A 25150-nucleotide genomic window follows, 5' to 3' on the forward strand; every position below is an offset into this window, starting at 1 on the left:
CCCTCCCTGGGGCTCGCAGTATTTCCCGGCGGCCCTTTCGAAGACTTCCGGGGCGAGGTGACGTCTCCAGTGTTCCTTCCTCCGTGAACTCCAGGCCCGGGACCGGTGGAGGTTCTTGGGCCTGGGAGCAGGGACGATTGCTAGGCGGAGAGGGCTCGATGAAGAAAGATCTAAGAAAGGACCAGGACTGGCTGGTGCGTGCTCATCTTACTCCCACTTCCGGGCCTTTGCCTCGTCGGGAGAGCTGGGCGGAGCGATTGGCCAGGCCCGGCGCGCGGCCGGGGGCGGGGGGGGGGGGCGGCGCCGCGCTTGTGGCCCCTGGGACTGAAAGACCTGCCTGAGCGTGAGCCTCCTGCCACGGGGTTACTCTCGGGTCGTCATCCTACCCTTCACCCTTCTCAGTTGTTGTTTGGGAAGGAACAGGTGATTGCTTTAGTAATGTTTTCAGTATTGGGTCCCCGTTTACATGGATATGAACATGCCCTGCCCTGACGTCTCTGATGAGCACCACACCTGCTTCTCTGACAGCCTTGTCCGTGGTCACTGAAATTCCACACGTCTAACTGGAACTCTTGTTTCACTCTCCTGTCCTAACCTATTCCTCTGTCATACCCATTTCAGTGAATGACACCATCCATCTGATTGCTTCATCCAAAAGTGTAGGTAGGAGTCATTCTTGGGTCCTCCTTTTCCTTCACTTCTTAAGTCTGTCTAAATCTTGCCAGCTCTACTTTCAAGATAAATCCAGAATCAGACCACGTTACGCCTTTGTTTACAACACTCCAGTTACTTTGCATTGCAAACTCCATACCCTGACCTACAGGGCTGTGCTCTCTCATCACTGTCCTGCATCCGTTCTTTTTTCCTGTTTCTCTAAAAGGCAAGCTTCTTCCCACTTGAGGAATTTGTACCGTTTCCTTTGCCTCTGTTCCTAAATCTGCATGGATGGCTCCTTGTCATTTAGGTCTCAGGTCAAACATCAAGTCCTTAGTGAAGCCTTTCCTGGCTACCCAATGGTTGTTTATTTCATTCAACAACTATTGTACTTATTGACATTTAGCATCTCCTGTACACCAGGCAGTGCTAAGAATGCAGAGGTGAACAAAGGAAAACCCTTGCTTTCTTGGTGCCAGTGATAACATTCAGGAATGAACAGACATAGTGCAATCAGAAGAGTGATCAAAGGGACAGTAGTAGAAGAGAGGAGAGGTGGTGGTCGGAGGGGCTGTGGAAGGACTTTGGACTTCAAAGAGAAGTCTTTGGACTCTCTGGGGAGGAGGGCAGTTAGGCTATTGCAATAATTCAGTCAAGAAACGATGGTGGCTTGGGGCGCCTGCGTGGCTCAGTTGGTTGAGCGTCTGTTTGGGGTCCTGGGATCGGGCCCTGCCTCGTGGGCTCCCTGCTTGGGGGAGAGCCTGCTTCTCCCTCTCTCTCTGACCCACCTCCCCTCTTGTGCACAGGCTTTCTCTCTCTCTGTCTCAAATAAAAAAAAATGATGGTGGCTCAAATGGGGTTGGTAATATGTCCATTTTGACAAGATTTGGCCATACTAGTGATTATTTTATATTTGTTCTGTTTATTAAAATGGGGCTTTCTTGGTTGTTATGTCATCTAAGGAATGGAATTTGAACAGCTCTAAAATTAAAGGACAAAAAAGAAAGTGTTTATAACTGAAGGTACTAGCACACAGCTTGGTTGATTTTGGTTGTACCTGGTGCTTTCTGGTATCATTTACCTTAAATGTTTGCAGGGCTAACCCCTAATTGAGGTTTCTGCTCAAATGCTACCGCCTCAGAAAGACTTCACCTACTCTCTGTTTTTAAGAGCCCCTCCGTCACTCCTGACTCCCTACCCTGCTTTTTGTCTTCGTGGCCCTTTTTCCTATCTGACTTTTTAAAATTTAATCAATATATTCATTTATTTACTTTCTTTCTTTCCCCACTGGAATATAAACTCCAAGAAAACAGAGACTTTTTCTGTTTCTTTCACTGCTTTATGATGGCTTGGGCTGCTGGGCCCATGCTCATTTGCCTGATTGATTTGTTTCAAATTTATTTCAAATAGCAAAGACTGACATTGTTGTTTCTCCCTTGCTTCCTAGGAGATAGATCACTGAAAGGAACCTGTCCCACTACTGCAACCAAACCAGATGCCTTCTTTCACTTCACCAGACCAAGGAGATGACCTGGAGGCCTGTGTTTTAAGATTTTCAGACCTAGATTTAAAAGACACAAGGCTTATCAATCCCAGTAGCGGACTCAAAGCAGAGTTAGATGTCAGTACAAAGAAGAAATACTCGTTTGCCAAGAAAAAGGTAAAATTGCTGTATTGCACTTGATGTTTCAGGATCGTGTATGTATAGTTAACTCAGATACATCTATTAGTAGCTCATCGATCATCAGGGTTTTCCTCCAGGGAGTAGAGGGTTAGTGAGACAGGAGGCTGCTGCCATGTTCAAGGTAAGTTCTAGTCAGGGTCATGATCCAATGATCTTAAGTCAGTGCCGGGCAAAGAAGAATCATGGGCAAGGTGTAGCTATGCAACACTTATGGTTGAGTACTTGAGGACAGATCCTAGACAGGTGGGCTGGATTCCTTTTCCCATCCAGGGTTAGAATCACAGGAACCCAGGAGACCTTGTCATAAGGAGAACAGACAGGCAGAAGGGTAGTGGCCATGTAAGACTCCTGATCTGATCTAGTTGGCTGGGTTCTGTTGGTTTAGGAGAAGGCTAGAACAGTCCAGAATGGTTGTGCAAGCTTACTGAGGACAGTTGGGATTGGATTATAATGGGAGGTCATAATGATATGCTGCTCTTCTATGCCATTTATCCTTTTTTCAGAGATCATTGACTCAAACCTTGTCCTCTTGAAGCTCATAGGAAGGAAAATGACCTGAGGACATGCAACTGAGACTTAGTTTTCTTACCTCCAGTCTGCTGTCCTTCTGCAGTTAGCTTTTGTTGGCTTCATGTCAACGAAGAATAGATGTCTCTGCTTATAACTTCTTACCCACCACCCCTCTGCTCTCATCTCACACTGATGTCCTTGAAAATGAAACCCAAAGGGTACAGAAAGGTTTTTTCAAATATTATCTTGCAATAATTTCAGACTTGGAGAAAAGTTGCCAGAATTGTATAGAGGACCCTCATATCCCCTTTGCACATAGGCTCCATTCATATTTCATCAAGTGTCCCAAATGGCTCTTATAGATCCACTCTAGGGTCACATGTTACATTGAGTTGTCACGTCTTATATCTTCTTCAGTCTGGAGCACTCTCATTTTTTCTCCTTTGAAATCATGACCATGACATCTTTGAAGATTTCATGAGTTACTTTGTAGAATATCCCTTTGCTTGATTTTCACTCATGTTTCCTTACAATTAGATTCAGATTAGTGCTTTTATCAACAAGAGAATCCCACAAGAGATGCTGTGTTCACGTGGCTACAATCTATCAGGTGGTTCGTAGTAGCAATTTGTCCCATTACTGGGAATGTTAACTTTGGTTACTTGATTAAGGGAGTGTCTGTCGGATTTTTCTGCTATAAAATTATTATTTTTTTCCCTTTTAATTACTCAGTATTTGGGGGGGGAATGCTTTGAGACGGTGTAATTATCTTATTCCTCATCCAACTTTCATCTACTAGTTTTAGATTCTTTGATGTTTCTTTGCTTAGTTGATACTGTGATGGTTGCCAAAGGGTGATTTTCTTGATTTTCTAATTTCTGTGTTCCTTCTAGACTTAGTGTTTGGCATTCTGCTCTAAGGAAGAACTTTCTCTTCTCCCAATTTATTTCTGTCTGTGTGGACTCACGTTACGTTTTATTTGTTGAGTTATGGTCCATTATGTTGTTATTTATTTTGATGCTCACATCATCTCAGATTTGGCTGGGAGCCCTTTCAAGCTAGTATCTATATCCTTTTGACTTGCTCCCATCACTCTTTGAGCATTTCCTCACTTTCTGACTCAACAAGGTATTCCAGGCTTATCTTGTATTTTTCCTGACCCGTCCTTGGAATCAGACATTTCTTCAAGGAGCTCTGGTTCCTTCTAGCAGAGGACTGTCAAAAAGCAAAACCTGGAGGCTCGGCAAGCTCACTGCCACTAAGTGTTGCCTCTCCCAGGACCTCTGGCATAGGGAAATACATAGATGAATACACAAGTGTCTGTATGTACTGTGCATATACTTCTGTATTTACTACCATCTCAGTAGTAACCACACCACGAGCACATCATCAGTGCTTTCAGTTCCATTCCAGCCTCACAAGAGTTTGTCCTAACTCTCCCTTCCCCATATTCGTAACTTCCCTATTTGATGAGACTTGGCCTGGTCCTCTTGGCCCCAGTGTCTTTTCTTACTTGCTTATTCTCCTGTATGTACTCGGTGTACCTGCCCTGCCAAGCTGCCTCCCTACCAGGGCCTGCCTTCCCCTTGTATGCCTCCCCCACCTCCGAGCTGCCATCCTGGCCCTGGTCTGTCTTTCCTTGAACAGATTCCACGTGGGCCCTAACTGCTGCTGGGCCCTCAGTGCCTTGGTCACGAGGCCTTAAAAGACCAGGTAAGATTCGAAAATCAAAGTTTAACATGAAGAAGCACTTACGTTGATGTACATGCTCTCTGTCTCTTTTTAACTTTTTTCCCATTTGGAAGGATTAACGTCAAGAAAGTCTAAAAAATGCTCTCCAGTGTAATTTCCTGCTGCTTCAGTCTGGGACAGTCCAGATACAGTTGTGTGCTAGAGGATGGTCCCACAGTGGTGCTTCATATGTTACCAGGGCTTAGAGTGCCTTTGGATGCTTTACAGTAGTCTCCAGATGCGTTAAAGAAGTTAGAACACACACACACACACACACACACACACACACACACACACACACACACTTTACAGTAGTCTCCAGATGCGTTAAAGAAGTTAGAACACACACACACACACACAGTGGTGCTTCATATGTTACCAGGGCTTAGAGTGCCTTTGGATGCTTTACAGTAGTCTCCAGATGCGTTAAAGAAGTTAGAACACACACACACACACACACACACACACACACACACACTTTACAGTAGTCTCCAGATGCGTTAAAGAAGTTAGAACACACACACACACACACACACACACACACACACACACACACACACACACACACACACACACACACACAGTGGTGCTTCATATGTTACCAGGGCTTAGAGTGCCTTTGGATGCTTTACAGTAGTCTCCAGATGCGTTAAAGAAGTTAGAACACACACACACACACACACACACACACACACACACACACACACACACACACACACACACACACACACACACACACACACACACAGTGGTGCTTCATATGTTACCAGGGCTTAGAGTGCCTTTGGATGCTTTACAGTAGTCTCCAGATGCGTTAAAGAAGTTAGAACACACACACACACACACACACGTATATATAAATACCTCCCTCCCCAGATGCGTTAAAGAAGTTAGAACACACACACACACACACACACACGTATATATAAATACCTCCCTCCCCATTAGACCAGAAAGGAACAATTGTTGAGAGGCTGATAATCATAGATCCCATTCAGCCTCTATTTGTACATCAAAAATACCACAAAGTTGAAAAACATGACCAACTGGGAAACAAATTTGTGATAACTATGATCAACAAAAGGTCACTAAAACCACTTACAAATCAGGAAGAAAATAAATGCCACAGTAGAGAAATAGGCAACAGATACAAGAACAAGGAATTGATATGAAAAAATATTCAGCCTTACAATCAAAGACATGCAGATAAAAACAATATATCTCTTTTGCCTTGTATTCAGGTCAACACTAAAAATATTGACAATAAAAATTAAATGCTGATAAAACTTGATGATGTGGATAAAATGTCACCTTATTGGTGAGCATATAAACGGGTACGATTTTTCTGGAAGTCAGTGTTTATCACAATTTTATTTATTTATTTATTTATTTATTTTTTAAAGATTTTATTTATTTATTAGAGAGAGAGAGAGAATGAGAGGTAGAGAGCAGGAGAGGGAAGAGGGTCAGAGGGAGAAGCAGACTTCCTGCTGAGCAGGGAGCCCGATGTGGTACTTGATCCCGGGACTCCAGGATCATGATCTGAGCCGAAAGCAGTCGCTTAACCGACTGAGCCACCCAGGTGCCCCTATCACAATTTTAAGTTTCATGTTTCTTCGCCCCAAAAGTTTTATTCTAGATGTTTATTTAAAGTAGATGGTTAAAGAGGTATAGAAAGATGTATGCATGGAATGCTCATTCAACATTGCTTATAATTGCAAATATTGGAAACAAAAAAATGGCCATTAGTTAGGAATTGGTTAAGAGAATTATGGTACATCCATAGTTTTCTGTTTAATTTTTTTAAACAATGAGTATAAATCATTTTTATAAAAGCAATAAAATTGTTTTCCAGGAAACAAGTCAAAACATCTTGCTATATTTCTTTCCAGTCTTTTTCAGTGCACTTTTTAATGTAGTTGAGATTACGTCATATAAGCAAATTTGATCCATTGTTTTCATTTAACATTATATCATAAATATTTTCCCACATGATTTAAAACTAGCTCCTCAGTATTCCATAGTAAGTATGCTCCATAATTTCCTTGACCATTTCCTTTTAAGAAATGACTGATAGTGTTGTTTGTAATGTTTTACTAATAGTTGTCTGAAATTCAAGCCTTTCCTTAAGACCAATCCCTAACAAATTTTAGATTGAGGTAAAAAGTTTACGACGAAAACTGTTACTCTCAGGAAGTTCTTCTGTAGAAAAATAGGACATAAAACTAGAAACCCATGTGGAAAGATAATATAAGGGATTCACCGAGACTTCTGACAACTTTAAAATTAAGGTTAACGGTGGCATATTTGAAATGTAATTGCAGGCATTTGCCCTTTTCGTCAAAACCAAAGAAGTTCCAGCACGTCCTTTTGAATGTAAAGAAAAATGGTGGAAATGCTGTCAACAGCTCTTCAGAGACCGGATCAGCATCCACAGACATGTGGCAACACAACATGCTGATGAGATTTGCCACCAGACTGCTTCTGTGTTAAAGCAGCTGGCTGTGACACCGAACACCTCAAAGAGCCTTAAGTCTGAAGACAGTAGGAACCCTCTAAAAGAGTACTTTACCTATAATCGTGAAGTGTCTGCTTGGCTCCCTGATATAAGCTGCTTTAGCCCTGATGAGCTGATAAGGTAAGAATTTCATTCTGTAGTTTGATTTAATTTTAAAAGTTTTTCCAGTCACAGTGAGACACCACTACCTAGCCATGAAAATGGCAAGATCTTTAAGGCACAGAATTTCTCTCTGGGCCTAAGCGAGGCCAGTAACCACATACTGTGTATCCCAGAAGCAGTAGCACGTACCCACGCAGCTGCAGCGTTCACTACGTCCCGTGGAAGGCTACATCTAATCTTCTCTAGGGAGAGGTAATGAACAGAACATTGTATTATTTTTCAGAGAGAAATTGGAAGGCTCAGAAATGTTAATGATCCCTCTACCCTGAATAACATTAGAGCTTAAAAAACGGTTTTTGTTACCAAGTGTTCTCTGAGTTGAGTATGTTTTAGAAAGGATGTTAACTTTTAGAACTGGGGCATAGGATTAGAAGTTTAGATCCTGTCTTTGAAAAACTCACCAAATTATGTGAGAGGATTCTAGAGGACAAATTTCTGGTTTTAAGCAATTTCTGAACTATTTGATCAATAGAAAATGTCCAAATTTAATATACTTTTGTCATTAGTATTCAGTTTCCCCTGCCTTTGAAAAACTCACCAAATTATATATATTGTTATATATTCCCGTTGTTTACCAAGAAAAAGGAGCAAGTTGGAGAATTGAACTTGGATTCAGAATTGAGCTAGTCACTCAAACTCTTGGTACCTTTATTTCCTCACCTCTAAAGTAGGAATAATGATGCCTGCCCTGCTTTCCACACAGTGTTACTATATGAATTATATAAAATGGGGATGGTAAGAGCACTGCTGAACTACAAGATGCTGCACAAACATGGCCTTTTTGTCTCTGTACAGCCCTGTGCCTTAAGGAATTTGCTTTCTAGTGAGAGAAACAAAGGATACATGAAACAATTAGCAGATGATATGAGGCAGGCTACCTAATGATCAGTTAAATTGTGTGGTGCAGATCATAATTTGTTACAGCAGTTCAGAGAAAGGAAAATAGGTTCTAAAATAGACACAGTTTCAGAGGAGAGTCTTCCCTGCAATATGATGAGGATATTGATGAGAGTGTCAGATTCCAGAGTTGGATGGGACCTTAATTATCATCTACCAGAGCATTCTCTAAAATAAGTTCTATGCAACACCAGTTCTGAAGGATGCTAACAGGTATTGAAAAGAGCTGCTAAAGACAAGTAAGGTTGGGAAGCACTGGCTTAAAATGTCCTTTATGGGAGGACTTTTCAGAGCCTTCAATAGGTAAGGGGCTTTCACTGAGATTCTTAACGAGGGAGATACTGTCTGCAGGGTTTCTCCAACATGTAATTTCATAGAGTAGCTTCAGAGCATAAGTGGGAAACGCAGTTTATTTCACTTCTCTGGTCATACAGATGAGGAAATCAGTCTAAGAGATGATAAGAGACCTGCCCAGGTCCCAGGACTAGTAAGTATAAGACAGCACAGTGCAGCAGAAAGAGTATGGATTCTAGGGTCAGAAGACTGTTGTCTAAGTCTTGACTGTCACTCTGTAGCTGACTCACCTGGGAGGAATTGGCCTTGGATTACTCAGCTCTAAAGTGGGGATAATAATAATCCTTCTCATGGTTAAGAGGATTACATGAAAAAAATGGAAGTGAAACCTTATATGATGATGAAATGAGGAAATCAGAGTAAACTCACCTTTTGTAAAGTAAGTTGGGTGCAGATAATGTCTTCTTCAGAGCAAATACTGACAGGAGTTGCTTCTTATTTCAGAACAAAGTTCAGCTCCATCTCGGCCTTCCCTCTGACATCGCCTGGGTATACTTTGTGAATTGTGGCTTCTTTATGCCAGTGACTCAGATGCTTTTCCCTGTGGTTTTCTTCTTCTAGCAGCCAGGGCAGTGATGGAGGAGAGGTGCTACTTTATTACTGCTACCGTGACCTGGAGGACCCCCACTGGGTGTGTGCCTGGCAGACAGCTCTGTGTCAACACCTGTCCCTCACGGGCAAGGTAACACCTCTCACACCCCATCCTTCGTGGGACTCCTCTTGTCTCCAGTTTGGATTACAGAGGCTGTGCTGGAGACAAAAAGGATTCACTGTTAGGTTCTTAGAAGTCTGAGAAATCCTACAAGGCTTTTAAGTAGACTACCAAACAGTTATTAGCATTGCCTTTTATGACAGTATTTAATGGACTAAGAGTCAGCAAACTTTCTTACAGAGCAAAATAGTATTTTAGGCTTTGCACAAAAACTACTCACTCCTGCTTCTATTAAACCCTAAAATTGTGGAATTGTGAAGAAATTATAACAAGATACAGTTGGGTTAATTATGCAACGTTTCTTATCAATTGTCTAGCCGTTGTATATTGTTTAAAAACAAAAAGTGTAAAACTTTATGATCTTGACTGCTAGATATGCTGTTCTTTGGTAGAAAATTCCTATAGTCTGTATTCAAGAAGTGTCTAAAATCGATTTTGTTGATTCTTTTAAGACTTCATTTATTTAGAGAGAGAGAGAGTGTGAGTGGAGGGAGGGGCAAAGGGAAAGGGAGAGAGAACCCCAAGTAGACTCCACACTGAGCACGGAGCCTGACGTGGGGCTCAATCTCATAACCCCAGGGTCATGACCTGAGCTGAAACCAAGGGTCGGACACTTAACGGACTAAGCCACCCAGGCACCCCTGATTTTGTTGATTTTTAAGTCCATCTAATAAATTATATGTTTCCTAAACAAACAAAACCTACTCAGCCTTGCCATTGTAACATGAAAACAACCATAAACAATAGGTATAAGAATAGGTATGGCTGTGTCCCCATAAAACTGTATACAGAAGCAGATGCAGTTTGCTGACCCCTGGCATTAGGAAATGTTCTTGATATGTTAGCTGGAAAAAAATTCACAGAACTATACATACAGTATGATTCCAAGTTGCTTCTTAATTTTCCTAGAACATGCCAGGGTCTTTTACCAGTTGGTGGTATTAACATTTGCTTTTCCTTCTCTTTAGAATGCTTTCCCCCTAGATCTTTGCTTGGCTCATCCCTCACTTCAGATCTCTGCCTGCATACATCTTAATCTCCTCAGAACTCTGATCCAAAGTGGTCCTCTCTCTAAATCTTATCACCTCCTTCTGCTCGGAGAGTATCAATGAATTTGTTAGCATCTGAAAGTATAATATTTGTTTAATTTGTTACAATCTGTCTCCCTAATAAAAGCTTGGTGAGGACAGGAACTTTGTCTTAATTAATTGATGTATTCTTAGTGCTAGAACAGGGCTTGGCACATAGCAGACAATAACTATTCAGGGAGTGTTGAATAAAGGACTGAATATATTTTGTTCGTAACAAAACCACAAGTGTTTGTGTGTAAAGATGGAAGGTAGTAGATAGCAAAATGTTAATCATGATTATGTCTGCATGATAAGACTGTGGATGGTTTTTATTTTCCTAAAACATTCTTTTTTTCTTTTTTTTTAAAGGGAGGTGAGGCACCTGGGTGGCTCAGTCGGTTAAGTGTCCGACTCTTGATTTTGGCTCAGGTTGTGATCTCAGGGTTGTGAAATTGAGCCCAATGATGGGCTCTGCGCTAAGTGTGGGACGTACTTAAGATTCTCTCTTTCCCTCTCCCTCTACCCCGCCCCCGTGCATGAGCTCACTTTCTCTCTCTACAAAAAGGCGGGGACGGGGGTGGGGGAGAGCGAGTTAGGGGGGCTCCATCTCACAACCCTGAGATCATGACCTGAGCAGAAATCAAGAGTTGGATACTTAACTGAGCCACCCAGGTGCTCCTTTTCTAAAGCATTCTTGATGATTACATACACACACACACACACACACAGACATAGATTTATATGTGCATATACATATCTGCATACAAACATATATATGTAAAAACAGAGCGAGAGATGATATAGTTTTGTAAACTTAAAAGGAAATGAACTAGGTTCATTCTGAGGTCCCCTTGGGGAATGGCACTGTACTATCTTAAGCCTATTCTTTTCCACAGATGTTTTAAGTCCCCGAGGCAGTCGTTTGATCAGTGATGTTTTCCACACCCATGTTTCCTAAAAGATGGTGCCAAAAGCTTCCTTTACCTCATTCAGTTCATTTTCACGTCCTGCCCTTTCTACCCTCTACAGTATCCCTTGCCTCCATTCACTCCCCGTCCCCTTCCACCACCTGAGACCACTCTCTCATCCACTTCAGTAGCTTTTAAACCATCTTGTTCTGTCCTTGTCTGCCATTTAACCCATTCTCTACCCTGCAGATGGAATCATCTTAAGAGGTGAATTAAACACTGCTGCTCAGAATCTCTCAGTGGCCGTCACTGCATTTAGAGTGAAGCCCAGATCCTTCCCATACCCTTAGGTTCCTGCATGATTTGCCCCTTCCTGCCTCTTCTGTCTACCTGATGTCATTCTTCACTCCCCATACTCCAGCAACATGCACAGTCTTTCAGTTTTTTGGAGCCCACAAAGGTTTTGTGTGTGTTTGTTTTTTTTTTTTTGTATCTTTGGGCTTTTTTTCCATGCAAATTCTCTTCAAGGAACTCTCACATACCCACTCAGTTTCGCCTGTAAAATTTCTACTCAATCTTCAGTTCTCAGTTTCAATGATACTTCCTCAAAGAGAACTTTCTTGACCTTCAGTCTAAGTTCACTTTTCCCAGTACGCTCTAGCATAGCATCTTGTGGTTATTTTTCATAGCTCTTGTCATTTTGTAACTTTTTTCTTAATATCTGTGACCCTCCCTAGTCTGTAAGCTCTAAGAGGGCAAGAACTCTTTTTTTAATTTTTTTTTTTTAACTGCTAGATCCTTAACTCCTAACACAATTCCTGGCGCATAGTAAAAAAAAAAAAAAGTAGTAAACATTTGTGGAATGAATACCTTTTTAAAAAACTTTTTAAAGTAGGCTCCACGTCCGGTGTGGAGCCCGACATGGGGCTCCAACTCACAACCATGAGATCAAGACCTGAGCCAAAATCGAGTCCGACACTTAACTGACTGAGCCACCCAGGTGCCCCTGGAATGAATTACATTTATTGTCACCTCTATTTAGAGAACACCCTGAAAGATGGATGTTCTCACAGTGAACCTGAATGTACAAAATATGAAATCAATCTCTTTCCTTGTTTGGGGGACAGATTTTTATTCTTAGCCCAGCCTGAGGTGAATTAGCAATGAGGGTCCTACCCACAAGGTGGCAGCACCTGCCTGCATCTTGGTCTAAATCCTTGGGCTTCAGTGATACATGCCCAGTTTACTGAGGTACTTTTCTGCTGGTGGGAGATTTGGCAGAATATTGGCATTTAGGTAGAGAAAGAAGAGAACTTGAAAATTCTAGAAAGAAGTTTCTGATTCCTATTGCTACATGTTCCTTTTTGCCTCAAGAAACCTGAGGGGACACATTGAAGGCTCTGGAAGGGAGAAATTGCATGATTTGGAATGAGTAATATCTGGCTTTGAATCCCAGATCTACTACCTGCCATCTCTGTGCCCTTGGGCAAGCTACTTGATTTCTCTGAGCTTCTGTTTCCTTTTCTGTCAAATGGAGATTATGATATCTACCTTTCAGGATTATAATATAAAGCTCCTCTATCATAGTAGGTGCTCAACAAATGCTAACTATTGCTCTCCATCCCTGAGGTATAGGGCCTTCCTCACCAGGGAGCCACTTTGAAGGTTTGTCTTGAACAATCTTAGGGATTGAAAGTCTAGTAGTGTATGAGTTTAGAGATTGCTCTCTCCCAGCGATATAGGGATTAGGTGTGCTTGTCCTTTATTTGGGTTTTGAGATTAAAATAACATAGGAAAGAATCTGCTAGCCTATCCTGAAGACAGTTACATAGAAGTATGTACTTTATCTGCCACAGTCAAAAAACAGTTTTAGTGTAGATTTCCTGACACTTTGGTTCACCTCTATTTTTCTGTGTAGACCCTTGAAAAAATAGAAATTGGTTGGTAGGATAGTAGTCTGTACAGCAGAGATGGCATATTCTTTCTACTTTCCTCTACCATGCCCAGAACAGGCTTTATCAGATTGCAGTACTTTCTCAAGGAGCCTGAATGTGATCCAGAATCCTCATCATGGAACTCTGGCTAGCCACTACTAGTGAGTTGGCATTGGCTTATGAAATGAATACCATTTGAATACCATTTATATCCGTGCCCTAAAGGATCAACTGAGCAACAAATAAAGTATCTTCTCTGGGCCCTGAAAAAGGACAGCCTTTTACATTTTTCAAATTCTAATGCATTGGTAGATATATGTATTTATAAGTGGTAGTAACAATACAGGACCTCTCTTTCCATAGAGTACCATGATACTAGAGTGTTGTCCTTTCTCTCTAGCACTTTGCTCTAGAGAGCTCAGCTCCTTCTAAAGGTGATCCATCTGTAAACTCATCCACAGGGTTTTATAGTGCCAAGACAAGTAACTTTGCAGGCCCCCCTGAGCATTGCCTCTTAAGGCAGGGGCCTCAACCCAGGTTCTAAAGTACCCTAGCCACTGACGCATTTCAAAGAGACTACAGCGTTTGATAAGCCAAAAAGTCTCTAAAATGGATATACATTTATTTGTTCAACAAATATGAATCGAGTATCTACGTGGCAGGCACTGTTCTAAGCACTGGTGATGCAGCAGTGAACAACAGGGACACATACCGCTATGGAACTTGCATTCCAGTGGGTGGGTTTGCAGTCGTGTGCTTCCCCGCAAACGCTGTGCAGAGGTGAACTCACATACATTCCGGCTTTCAGCTGTGCTCTGACTTGGGTAATACCTCCTCAGCAGTCCTCTTCATTGTTGGTTGTCTCCTATCTCTGTGTTATCAAGGTGAGAAATTGGGGTTCAGAGAAGTAAGTTAATTTTCTCAGGGCCACACAGCAAGTAAGTGGCAAAGCTGAGTCTCGATCCTAGATCTGCTGACCTGGATTTAGGTTAAGCTCGAAATTTATTTCTTTGGTCTTTGGACAGCAAATGGGGCTTTCCAGAAGTTTCATTCATTCCATTCTCTGGTCTAGTGCACATCTGTTGAGTACCTTGTCTGGACGGTGGGCAGTGCCATTTTAGAGAGCTATAAGTATCTTCATGTGGTAACGCTTTTTATTGTGTCTCGGCTTTTCCCATCAAACTCATGGACACACACAAGCCTGTTCTGCCCCGGGGAGATTTAAACTAAGCTAAGAACAGGCTGCATTTCCTTTCTCTCACCATCTTGTGTCCCAGGTTCGAATTGCTACAGAAGGAATCAATGGGACAGTTGGTGGAAGCAAACTGGCCACCAGACTCTATGTGGAAGTCATGCTTTCCTGCCCATTGTTTAAGGATTATATGTGTGAGGATGATTTTAAGGTAAGAGAAATTGAAAATAAAATGGATTTAGAGCCATTTGCTTCTGCCTCAGTGCCTCTTCCTGCTCTAGGCCCTGAAGAGGAGAGCAGTGTGGAGAAAGAAGCAGTGCCAGATAAACACCCTTCCCCCAGTAGGCTGCGAGGCAGTGCGGTCAAAGGAGCATGCGCATTCCAGTTCTTTACGAAGTGGCCATGTGGTCTTGGGCAAGTTAATGCCCTCTTGGATTTCAATCTCCCTTCTTGTAGAATAAAGACATGACAGTTTGCACAATCTAGCTCTAAACTTAGATATGTTTGCTCACTTGAGGGACCACCTGGCTATTTCAGGGCATCACTTTGTTTTTAGTAAACCTGGAATTACAAGACCAGCGCTTCATACCATATGGGGGATAAAGCTGTTGCTCTCACAGCTGAGCTCCTTTGTTTGAGTCACCTTGTGCTTTAGCATAGTAGGTGATAAAGGTGGGGAATACGTTACCTAGTGTTAGTGCTGGTGGTGGTAGGGAAAGAAAGGTCATTGCTCCAAAGCAAAAGCTATATATATAATGAAATCACTCAGTGGTGTTTCAGTTTTATAGTTAAATGCTTATAGTCATAGAAACACCTTTTCAAGTTAACATTTCTGTACATGGTAGGTATGCAGTAAATATTTATTAGTGTTGAATTATCTGAAACACTTTAGGCCCTAACTCCCTTTTCCCATTAAAAACATTAGTTCTTACTTTGAGGTTTCTTAAGACTTCAGCTATCATATTATTACAGAACAGGTATAATTCTTGTATTTGGCACTTGTCTTCTTATATCCGAAGATGGGAGAGTAAGACTGTGTTCTGTTTTGCTTCCTATTGGCTAGACCAGCAAAGGAGGGGCTTGCTGTTTTCCAGAATTGCGTGTTGGTGTATTTGAAGAAATTGTGCCCATGGGGATCAGCCCCAATAAGATCTCCTACAAGAAGCCTGGTATGCTTGCTTTTAGAAGAAAAATTTTGCTTTTCTGCAGAGGGACAAAACTTGATATAGAGACAAACGTGGAAGTCAGACAGTGATCAACAATCCGCTCTTTAAAATAGCTTTGGGGTATGGAATTTAAGAAACAAAGAAAAAAGGGACAAAAAAGAATCTTAGGTACAGAGAACAAACTGGTGGTTGCCGGAGGGAAGGTGGGTGCAGTAGGTGAAGGGGATTAAGAGCACACTTGTCATGATAAGCACTGAGTAATGTACAGAATTGTTGAATTATTGTATACTTGGAGGTAATATAACATTGTGTGTTAATTATACTTATAAAAAAATAGCTCTGGGGTAGATAGCCTGTCAGTTATTCAGAGCTTAAACTGGTCTTCTCTTTGGCTTTATGGTAATTGAAGACTCATCCCTTAGAATGCTCTTATTCTTCCTGATGTTTTGGCAAGAAGTTGTTTTCTTGTTCCAAAGATAGCAATCTGGGAAGAGTGTAATTATTACTTGTAAATGGTTCATCAACTGAATAACACACAGGCTTTTTGCTACAGGAGGCAAATGGCTTTCAAATCCAGAGCAGTTTGCTTGCAAGTGTTCTAGAATCTTCCCCTTCTTCCCCATGGTTACCATAGATGGTTGAAAGACATTTGTTTGGTGGGTTTTATGTTTTTGTTTTGCTTTTTACTATGAAAATTTTCAAACGTTAAAAAAAGTACAGAAAATAATACAGTGAACTCACATATACCTGTCATACAGCTTCAGCAATTACTCATTCATTGCCAGCTTTCTTCTATACCCTGTCCCCTTCCCCCATCCTGGATTATGTTGAAGGGAATTCCAATGTCATGTCATTACCTTCGTAAATATTTTAGTAGAGACCTTTAAAAGATAAACATTAAAAAAAATAACTGTAAAACCATTATTACATCTAAATAAAACATCTTTAATAGTAATTCCTTTATTATCAAATATCTAGCCAGATTTAAAATTGGCTAGATCAGCAAAGGAGGAACATGGTGTTTTCTAGAATTGTGTGTTAGCGTATTTGAAGAAATCCATACCCATGGGGATCTCATAATTTTTTAAGTTTTTATTAGGATTCAGGTAAGGTCCACTCATTGTGATGGATCCCCGTGTCTCTTTAAGTCTCTTTTAACCTATATCTTTGCCTCCCTTTCTCCCCCCTCCCCTTTCAGTTTATTTTTTTAAGGAACTAGGTCATTTTGTCTATAGAGTTTCCCACAGTCCGGCTAAAGCTGATTGCATCTCCTCTGACCCCTGTATTTCCTATAGATTGGTAGTTAGATTTAGAGCAGTGCTAATAGAAATCTAACGTGAGGCACATATGTAATTTTATGTTTTTTATTAGTCACATTTCAAAAGTAAAAGGAAACAAGATAAATTCATTTTAATAATATGCTTCAATGCAATGTAGCCAAAATATTTCCATGAGTAATCAATGTAAAAAATTACTAATGAGATAGTTTACCTTTTTTTGCTTACTAAATGCTTGAAATCCTGGATCTGTGTCACCCTTATTCTGGCACATCTCCGGCCACATTTCAGGAGCCTGATATCCCCATGTGGCTAGTGGCCATTCTGTTAGATACCTCAGATCCAGAGACTTGGTTGGATTCAGATTTGACTTCCTTTTTTTTTCTTTCCTTCTTTTTCCCCCCAAGACTGTCTGATAGGTAGTATTGTCCTATTTCATCAGGAAGCACAAAAGTCTGGTTGTCTCTGTTCACTTCCCAGTATGTAGCTATTGGCACAAGAGCTAGGGGTTAAGCCAGAGGGAAACGGGAGTAGGATGCAGAGATCCAGGAACAGAGAGCCCTGCACGAGGAGAGAAGGGCCCAAAGGAGCATGTCCGCACAGCGTCCCTCCCTCAGCAACGTGACGGAAGAGCTCTTTCTTGGTGGTATGGGCCATTGCTTGGGAGGTTAGGGGAGAGTGGGCTCCAGGTGATGCTGGGCTGCTCTCATCTGGACCATGTTGTTTGAAGGCACCTCTTGTAAACATACCCCTACGAGTCCCTGCCCAGTCAGGCCTTCACAGGGCCAGGAGAGCAGCACTGGGGACAGGTTTGGTTCCCCATAGCACCCTGTTGGTATAAATCTTAGCAGATTTCCATGCTTCTCATCACAGTTTTGAACCTCCCTTTGCAAACCCCCGCCCCCCGTTTTGGTGACCGTGTCATTAGGTGATAATAACAAATCAATTCTGGCCTCATTACATTCGCCTTACAATTCTGGGTTGGGGGGGTAGGAATCCAGATTCCTTGACCATGCTCTGGGGCCTCCAGCCCCACCTGGGTACTTGGCAGCTTCAGGTGGTTGTTGGGGTTCACCTCTGAGCAGAATGAGGTTCCTTTGGTGCCATCAGGCTCTACCACGAGTGGTGACTGCCATCCCCAGAGCCCCTGTCCATGAGCGGTGGTTACTCCCTACTGCCGACTTCACAAGCAACTGGATGTCTGGACCTCCAAAGACACAGGAATACTTCTATTCTAGAGAGTTGAGAAGGCCAGGGACCCCACCAGACTGAGGTGCTCTCCCTTCAGTCCCCCTGGATTTGACTTCCTTTCTTCCCCTCCTTTCTTTCCTGCCTGCCTTAGCTTTTCCCTCCTTCTCTCCCTCTGCCCTGCTCTCTCATGTGTCACTCCTGCCGCCAGCCCCTGCCACCCTTTCTCTTTCACTCATGCACACAGACTTAGACACATTCTTCTTACTCTTTGGTATTTATAAAGAACAGTCCAACTTTATTCCACAAATTTATACTCTAAGCTGCCTGTCGAGGTTCTTAGCCTTGAACTTGTGTTATAGTCAAAAGCCTGTAGTCAGGCACATACATGCCTAGGCTCTTCCACATACAATGAACATAGAACGCTGGCTGTATAATGGACCAGCAAACCCACATGGCAATTTAGATCCCAACTGTCTGGCTTTTACCACTGGGTTAGACCAAGTATGAGAATGGAAAATTCTTTGACTAATCATTTCTAAACCTCCAGGTCTCCATAGTGCTTCTCTCTGGAGGAAGGAAAGTGAGGATTATCTGGACTCACTAAATAATTTCATCATGGTCATCAGATAGTGTTATTTTCAGACATAATTACAATTATGAATAAAGTTTTGGGTGGAAGGAAACAGAGCAACATCTAAGTCATCAGGCTGGGCTAGCTGTGATTGGGTTTTGGTTTTTGTTTTTGTCTTGTTTTAAGTAAATTTTTGGTTTGGTTTTAGGGATCCATTTATCCCCAGGTGAATTTCATAAAGAAGTAGAAGAATTTTTGTCTCAGGCAAATGAAGAACAAAATGATACTATCCTACTGGATTGCAGAAACTTCTATGAAAGCAAAATAGTAAGTAAGGACCAGAAGTGAGTTCAGTGAAATGGTAGGTGTCCCCCTTCCCACATCATGGCATGTTTGCCAAGTGATGCGTGTATGCCTACCTGTGGCCAAGTCACTTAGATCTCCCCCCACTGCTAACAGCTTCGGAGAAAACCCAAGCCTTTGAACTCAGGATCTGGTGAAAAAGTCTAAGAAAAGAGGAATTAAAGACGTCTTCGCACATAATGTACTTCTTGGCTCCCACGTGCCTACCTTTGATGTGTGTCGAGGATCCTATAAAGTTGACTTTGGGCCGCCTCTCCAGTTCCCCTAAGGACTCTGGGAAGATGACCCAGAGTCCACCAGCCTTGTTTCTGAGTTCCAGATCTTGAAGTTGAAAGATTAGAGTGCAGGATGAGAACAGCAGCTAGTAGTGAGTGCTCCCTTGCCAAGGGGCTCTGAGCGGGGTCGACACATGCTTTGTTCTTACCAGGTATATTTTTCTGATAATTTTCCTTCTGGTTCTCCTATATCGTAGGGACGATTCCAGGGCTGCTTAGCCCCAGACATCAGGAAATTCAGTTACTTCCCTAGCTACATTGACAAAAATCTAGAACTTTTCAGAGAGAAGAAGGTACTGATGTACTGCACTGGGGGCATCCGTTGTGAGCGGGGTTCAGCCTACCTCAAAGCCAAGGTGAGTTAACACCCTTGGGGGCACTGCGGGCTTTGGAGGTAAAGAAGGCTCCACCAACAGCATGTGTTGAACTTTCCACCCCCCACAGCACCCCCCTCCCACCCCCAGCCCGCCAGGGATTTATTTTGCCCTTGAATCGTTCCAGCATAGAGTTTATAAGTACAAAATCTGAAGTTCTTAAATCTCAAGATGTGGGAAAGCACTTCACAGTCTTAGAGCCTCATCAAGTACAGAAGGGAAAGCTTAGTTAACCTCTCCCTTTTCCTAATCCTTATGCTTGATCCTGAGAAGAACAAATTCACATTACATGTTCCAACAGGTGTTTTTCTATATTTAGGGGGCAGCAAAAATAGCTGGGCTTCCCAGGATCTAGTGAAGGCCCTGACTGCTCTCATCACCTGCCACTCGTCTGTGGAGCTTCTTACCAGTCTTTGCCTGTCTCCTCAAATTTCCTCATTTTTCCTCACACAGGGAGTGTGCAAGGAAGTGTTCCAGCTCAAGGGTGGCATCCACAAGTACCTGGAGGAGTTTCCCGATGGTTTCTACAAAGGGAAGTTGTTTGTTTTTGATGAGCGTTATGCCTTATCCTACAACAGTGATATAGTGTCAGGTAGGTCAGCACAGGCTGGACCCTAAACTCATGATCAGGCATGTTCTCTCTATGAACCATTCTGGAAGGCAGGCCAGTACTGGTTATGTGAAGAAAACAGGGAAAAGAAGTAACGTAGTAGGACCATTTCCCAGCAGAGTTGGAGATGCAACAGTGGAACAGACAAAACCCTGGACCAGGAACCGGGAGGCCTGTCCTGGGTCCCAGCCTCCCTATTTAGTTAGGCAAGTCTTTTACAGTGGGGATGATGTCACTTGCTCTGCCTCCTTGCTGGGAGTTGAACTAATAGGCTGAAACAAAGGTCTTAACCAGGAGTTGTAGAATTTGGCAGTTCTGTGTGAATTTGGATGGGAAAATAATTATATCTTTATTTTCACCACCCCACGCTATATGTCGCACTTCCTTTGATTGTTAATGTAAGCAACAAATCAGTAATGTTAGATGCACCAGTGACTTTGTCATCAACAGAAACCAAAATATTTTCATATATTATAGTTGCTGCAGACTTCTCCAAATAGCATTTCTGTTCATCATTGTCTCAAAGTAGTAGTTATTAGCCCTCCACCCCTGTCTTATTTATTTAATGTGTTAATATAATGTCTTAACTATATCACAGGTTTTTAAAAATGTTTTGATATTTTGTATTTCCATATAATCGGTTTCCTTTGTAATGCTATGTATTTTAAGAACCTCGAGGTCTATAGACACATGTGGTAGGTTAGGTACTTTTGAGTGGTGGCTGGGGCAGTCCAAGAGGCAGGGGTGGCCACAAGAGGGTATGCACAAGAGGCCTGTGGTTTGATTGTAATTTTAAGTCCTCAAGTGTCAGATGAGGTCAGTAAAAGGGGGATGGAAATAATCTTTTAAGAAAAGTGGCTCTTGCCCCTGGATGCCATAGTTTCAAACAGGAAAGGTCATAGGCAGACAACCCTAGTGGCTCTTATAATTTTCTAGAACTCCTGTGATCAGGGACTAAGACTGAATTACCAGGGTGATAAGTGAATAAGATTTAAGTATGATTGCCTTCTCCCCTTTCTTCGTGATCTTTTTATTAATTTTAATGGCGTTATATTTGTGTCTCTTATTGAAAGCTACTCGAAATCTGTTTTGGGAGCTAGATGGAGTATAAATTATAAATAACTCGAAATAGTGGATTTGAGAAATGTTACTGAGGAAATGTTGGCAGGATTTGATGGGTACTTGCATGTGAGTGTGAAGACGAGAGAGAAGGCCCAAAGGTAGCTTAGCTAATACTAATTAAGGAGACTTGAAGAATGATGTTGTCAGTGCTAACAGGAAGTCGGCCAGGAAACATGGGCTGAGAAAATAGATAATGAGAATCTTTTAGGAATCGAGTGGCGAGGTGTCCATTAGCAACAGCAGAACTTCAGGCTTGGGGAGGAGGGGCGTGGACTGCAGAAGCTGAATATAGGTGTGGGATCATTTGTATTCACGTATGTTGTCTCCCATGAAAAAGGGAATGATCTAAAGGAAAAAGACCACTGAACTAAGGGGTAGTTGGCCAGCTTCGGAATGAAGAAACAAAACTACCTGTTTTCTAAATAGGAAAAAGAAAAAAATGGGTCACTGAATGTTGGAATCAGGAAGACAATTCCCAGATGTCCCACCCCCCACAAATAGTGGGGGTGAGGGAACAGTTTTTATTAGAGGACAAGAGACTTACTAACTAAAACCTTCCCAGGCCCAACGGGGTATCTTAGCTGATGTGCCAAGAGTTATATTTAGGACCTGGAGAAGTACCTATCTTCATGTGTACACATGTATGTGTTTGGAACTAGGGCTTTTCTTTCTTCCCCAGAATGTTCATACTGTGGAGCCCCATGGGACCAGTACAAACTCTGCTCCACTCCCCAGTGCCGCCAGCTCATCTTGGCCTGCCCTGCTTGCCAACGACAAGGATTCACAGCCTGTTGTGTCACATGTCAAGACAAAGGGAGGAGGCTAGCTTTGAGTCCCACCCAGAGCAGCTTTAAAGAGGAATGTGAGTGTACAGCCCGACGGCCACGCATACCCAGCGAACTGCCGCAGCAGGTGCGCCTCCCTGTGAGCCCCAGGCCAAGGCCGGGTGTTGGTGAGCACAGGCCATGCTCACGTGAGCGGCAGCAGCAGGATTTCCCTAGGCCTTCACAAAGCTAGTTCACAGTGACCACACATTGGAGAGTGTCAGAGCTGCAGCAACAGAAACTTGAACTTGAGTGCTGGCAATGCCAGCATCGTAAACTGGGTACGATATTGGCCACCTGAACTTCAGAGGGGCCGGGAAGAGGGAGTTGGGTGCTGACCACTTACCTGAGACATTTGACTCAGAAGATGCCAGAGCACAGAAAAAGGTGAGCTGTGTAGGATCCCAACGCTGCTGGGGGAGAGAGCCTTGAGCCTGGTGACCAGGTCATGCCCTCTCTGTGCCATGCAGCAGGCTGGTAGTAGTCATTTGTCTTGTCAGCAGACCTGGTGATCCTGGTGGCAAAAGCATGAAAGCTATAGCCCTGGAGGGTGACTCCTCAGAAGCAGGCCTCTCCTGCTACCTACCATCACCTACATCCACTCCTGCCCTCATCTCTGGCAGCCTGAGAAACTCAGTCACGATCTGCAGACCATGGCATGTGATTCGCCTTCTGCTTTTGTAAATAAAGTTTTATTGGAATAGCCCCACCTGTTCATTTACATATGATCTATGGCAGAATTAAGTAGTTACAACAGAGACCTGCAAAGCCGAAAATATCTGCAATTTGGCCCCTTTACAGGAAAAAATTGCCATCCCCTGGTCTAAACCCAACATCCCCAGGTCTAAACCCTGCTCACCTGATGGAACAGGTGGTCTGAAAGGTGGCCCACCTTCATTTTTGATTTGGTTTCTTTGAGTGATCTCTCCCTAAAAGTCTTTGCTTCCCCCAGTACCCACACTCTTAGCTTTTAAGTATGCTCTTTGAAAGATTCACGTTAGCTTGAGGACACTGATGTTTGGGGCAGTTTGGAGATGAACGTCGCGGGATATAACCACATTTTGAGTGAGGTCATTCGGCACTGCCGGAGTAGTTTCCCAGCCTCTGGCCAACATGTCAGGTGCATGTCCAGGTCACACTAGCCACAAGAAACACATACACAACCATCCACAGACCAACAGATTTAATATTATATTGCAGTTTCCAGTGATGCAGAATACAGCTGCAGTTGTGTTTCAAGGAGAAGCCTAGTGGGGCCGGCCATCCCAACAGTGTGGTGCCACTCCCGGGCCCATCTGCAGCCTTAGTAGACACTCTTCTGTAGTGGTGAGGCCCTGGCTCCACCTCTGGTTACCCTGTACCGGCCACATCATTACAGTTCAGTGTGCAAGACTTCCTTTTTCGTCAAAAGCCTCTGCTCAGTGCTCCACAGCTTAGTCCGTGCTCGTCAGCTCTTTGGCCTGTCCTTTATCATAAGATTTGCTGAATCACTCATGAAAATCACTCCCAAGCAACAGAAATGCTAGTTTAACTGGCACTGTGGCATATTAAAAGGCACAAGGGCATTGTGGCTTAACATTTTTGCTGGATCCCAAGAGATACGCATGATGTTAAAAAGGGATCTGGCAGAAACACCATTATTACATTTTCAGAATAATCATCTTGGGATGGTTTGGCCAGGGTTTCCTAATTCTTTAATACCTGGATTTTCTTCACCGTTGGCTTTCAGAGCCTTAATTTACAGGCATGAGATCAGTGGTGACTTGTCTAATAAGTGATGTGACACATGGTTGGAGTCTGTAAGCATACCTGCGATGGACTAGAAATTTCTCTCTAGTGTTTTACCTCACATAAGGCATTGGACCACTGTGCAATGTGGAAAGGTATTTTCAAGTATTTGGCTATAGGTTTTCACATCATTGCAGATGGCATTCAATAAGGAAAAAATTCTTTCCGATTCCAATATTAAACTGTAAATAGATCCCAGATGTTCATAAAGAACAGTCAGGGAAATGTTTGTTGCCTGGGATTGGTAAAGAAAGGATGGTTTATTGAAACTTGAAATTCCACCGTTGGCTTTTCCATCATTTCCTTGTGTCCAGCAAAAGGAATCTCATGTTCCTGGATTCCTGGCAGAGCTCTGTGGCTTCAGTCTCTCTTTCTTGAAGGGCAAAATTGTGTTCCTGACCCAGTAATCAACTTGGCAACTTTAATCTTGAGGTTTTTCAGATTTAAAGGAGGGCCAATAAAGAATGATGATCTGTTTGCTAAATACGTAAGATCAAATTCATAATAAAGGATTTTATAATGCTTCCCCACCATGCGGAAGAGTGGGCTGTTTGTTCCTATGTTACACATTCTAAGTACCCCTGAAACACCACGCAGCAAGGCCACCGAAACTGGTCTCCCAGGGCTAAGTCCTGCTGCTAGAACATCTTCAGTAAGATCTGTCGGTTTGGGATCTTCTTAGTTTTTAAATAATAACCAGACTGAACTTCTGTGACTAAAGAAAAACTTCACATTAACCATAGTTTATAAAATTTTCAACTACAACCACTAGTTAACCTAAAACCTTAGTGCATAAAGAACTGAACCATGAAAGGGTTTTGTGCTGGCATTTTGCCTTCTGGTTTCCACTGCAGAGCACAGATTATCAGTAGAACTTGTGCAGTTCAAAGGCACAGTCGTCCCCTCCACACACTAGACGCCACTTCGGACCTTGGGAATGATGGGCCCAGTCAAGTCTGCGAGCCTCCTCTTCCTCACTGGAAAGGAATGGAGAGGAGAGATAAGCCAATTGACCCTGTGCACCCGGAACCACCTCTGCGGCTCTGAGAAAGCCGTGTGAAGCTTCTCGCTAACTTTTTGGTTAGCAAGGTCTGAAGTCTGTTGTTTTGAAAGGACGGTTTTGTGTGAGTTGTGTAAGGGCCCTCCCACTGGTCAGCGTTCCCTGATGAGGGTCTGTGGTCATGTTGACTCATTCATAAATTATTGCTAAGCTGCCCACCACACAGGCATAAAACCCACTTTATCCACCTCCGTATTTACTTT

At 42.7% G+C, this 25150-nt stretch overlaps 2 protein-coding genes across 6 annotated transcripts in view; one reads left to right on the forward strand and one right to left on the reverse strand.

Moving 5' to 3' along the window:
- Window positions 1-56: 56 nt before the first annotated feature.
- TSTD2 (thiosulfate sulfurtransferase like domain containing 2) lies at window positions 57-23122 on the forward strand. Of its 5 annotated transcripts, XR_003523565.2 has the most exons (11): window positions 57-194; window positions 2102-2314; window positions 6904-7217; window positions 9072-9192; window positions 14412-14537; window positions 15390-15495; window positions 18740-18858; window positions 19367-19525; window positions 19997-20135; window positions 21955-22486; window positions 22603-23122. XR_003523565.2 is itself a non-coding variant. In XM_027614455.2 (10 exons), exons 2-10 carry the CDS (start codon window positions 2150-2152, stop codon window positions 22290-22292), a joined length of 1587 nt encoding a protein of 528 aa, XP_027470256.1. In that variant the 5' UTR covers window positions 57-194; window positions 2102-2149; the 3' UTR covers window positions 22293-23122. The 5 variants fall into 5 exon arrangements, 4 of the variants coding, with proteins under 4 accessions (XP_027470256.1, XP_027470257.1, XP_027470258.1 ...); XM_027614455.2 differs by having other exon boundaries at window positions 21955-23122; XM_027614456.2 differs by having other exon boundaries at window positions 9075-9192; window positions 21955-23122.
- Window positions 23123-23267: 145 nt separating this feature from the next.
- TMOD1 (tropomodulin 1) overlaps window positions 23268-25150 on the reverse strand; it is an 84483-nt gene continuing 82600 nt past the window's right edge. Inside the window, exon 10 of the mRNA XM_027614459.2 lies at window positions 23268-24864. Within this exon, the coding sequence (XP_027470260.1) occupies window positions 24800-24864 (65 nt within the window). The 3' untranslated portion in view covers window positions 23268-24799. The remainder of the gene's footprint in view (window positions 24865-25150) is intronic.

This window comes from Zalophus californianus, chromosome 13, assembly GCF_009762305.2.
Source record: "Zalophus californianus isolate mZalCal1 chromosome 13, mZalCal1.pri.v2, whole genome shotgun sequence".
NCBI lineage: Eukaryota > Metazoa > Chordata > Mammalia > Carnivora > Otariidae > Zalophus > Zalophus californianus.

Bases quoted from the DNA above. Each gene is read 5' to 3' on its own strand.
- TSTD2 (XM_027614455.2), top strand. From the start codon at position 2,150: ATGCCTTCTTTCACTTCACCAGACCAAGGAGATGACCTGGAGGCCTGT. The intron at 15,496-18,739 runs GTATGCTTGCTT...GTTTGGTTTTAG, and splicing joins GATCTCCTACAAGAAGCCTG to GGATCCATTTATCCCCAGGT. The intron at 20,136-21,954 runs GTAGGTCAGCAC...TTTCTTCCCCAG, and splicing joins CAACAGTGATATAGTGTCAG to AATGTTCATACTGTGGAGCC.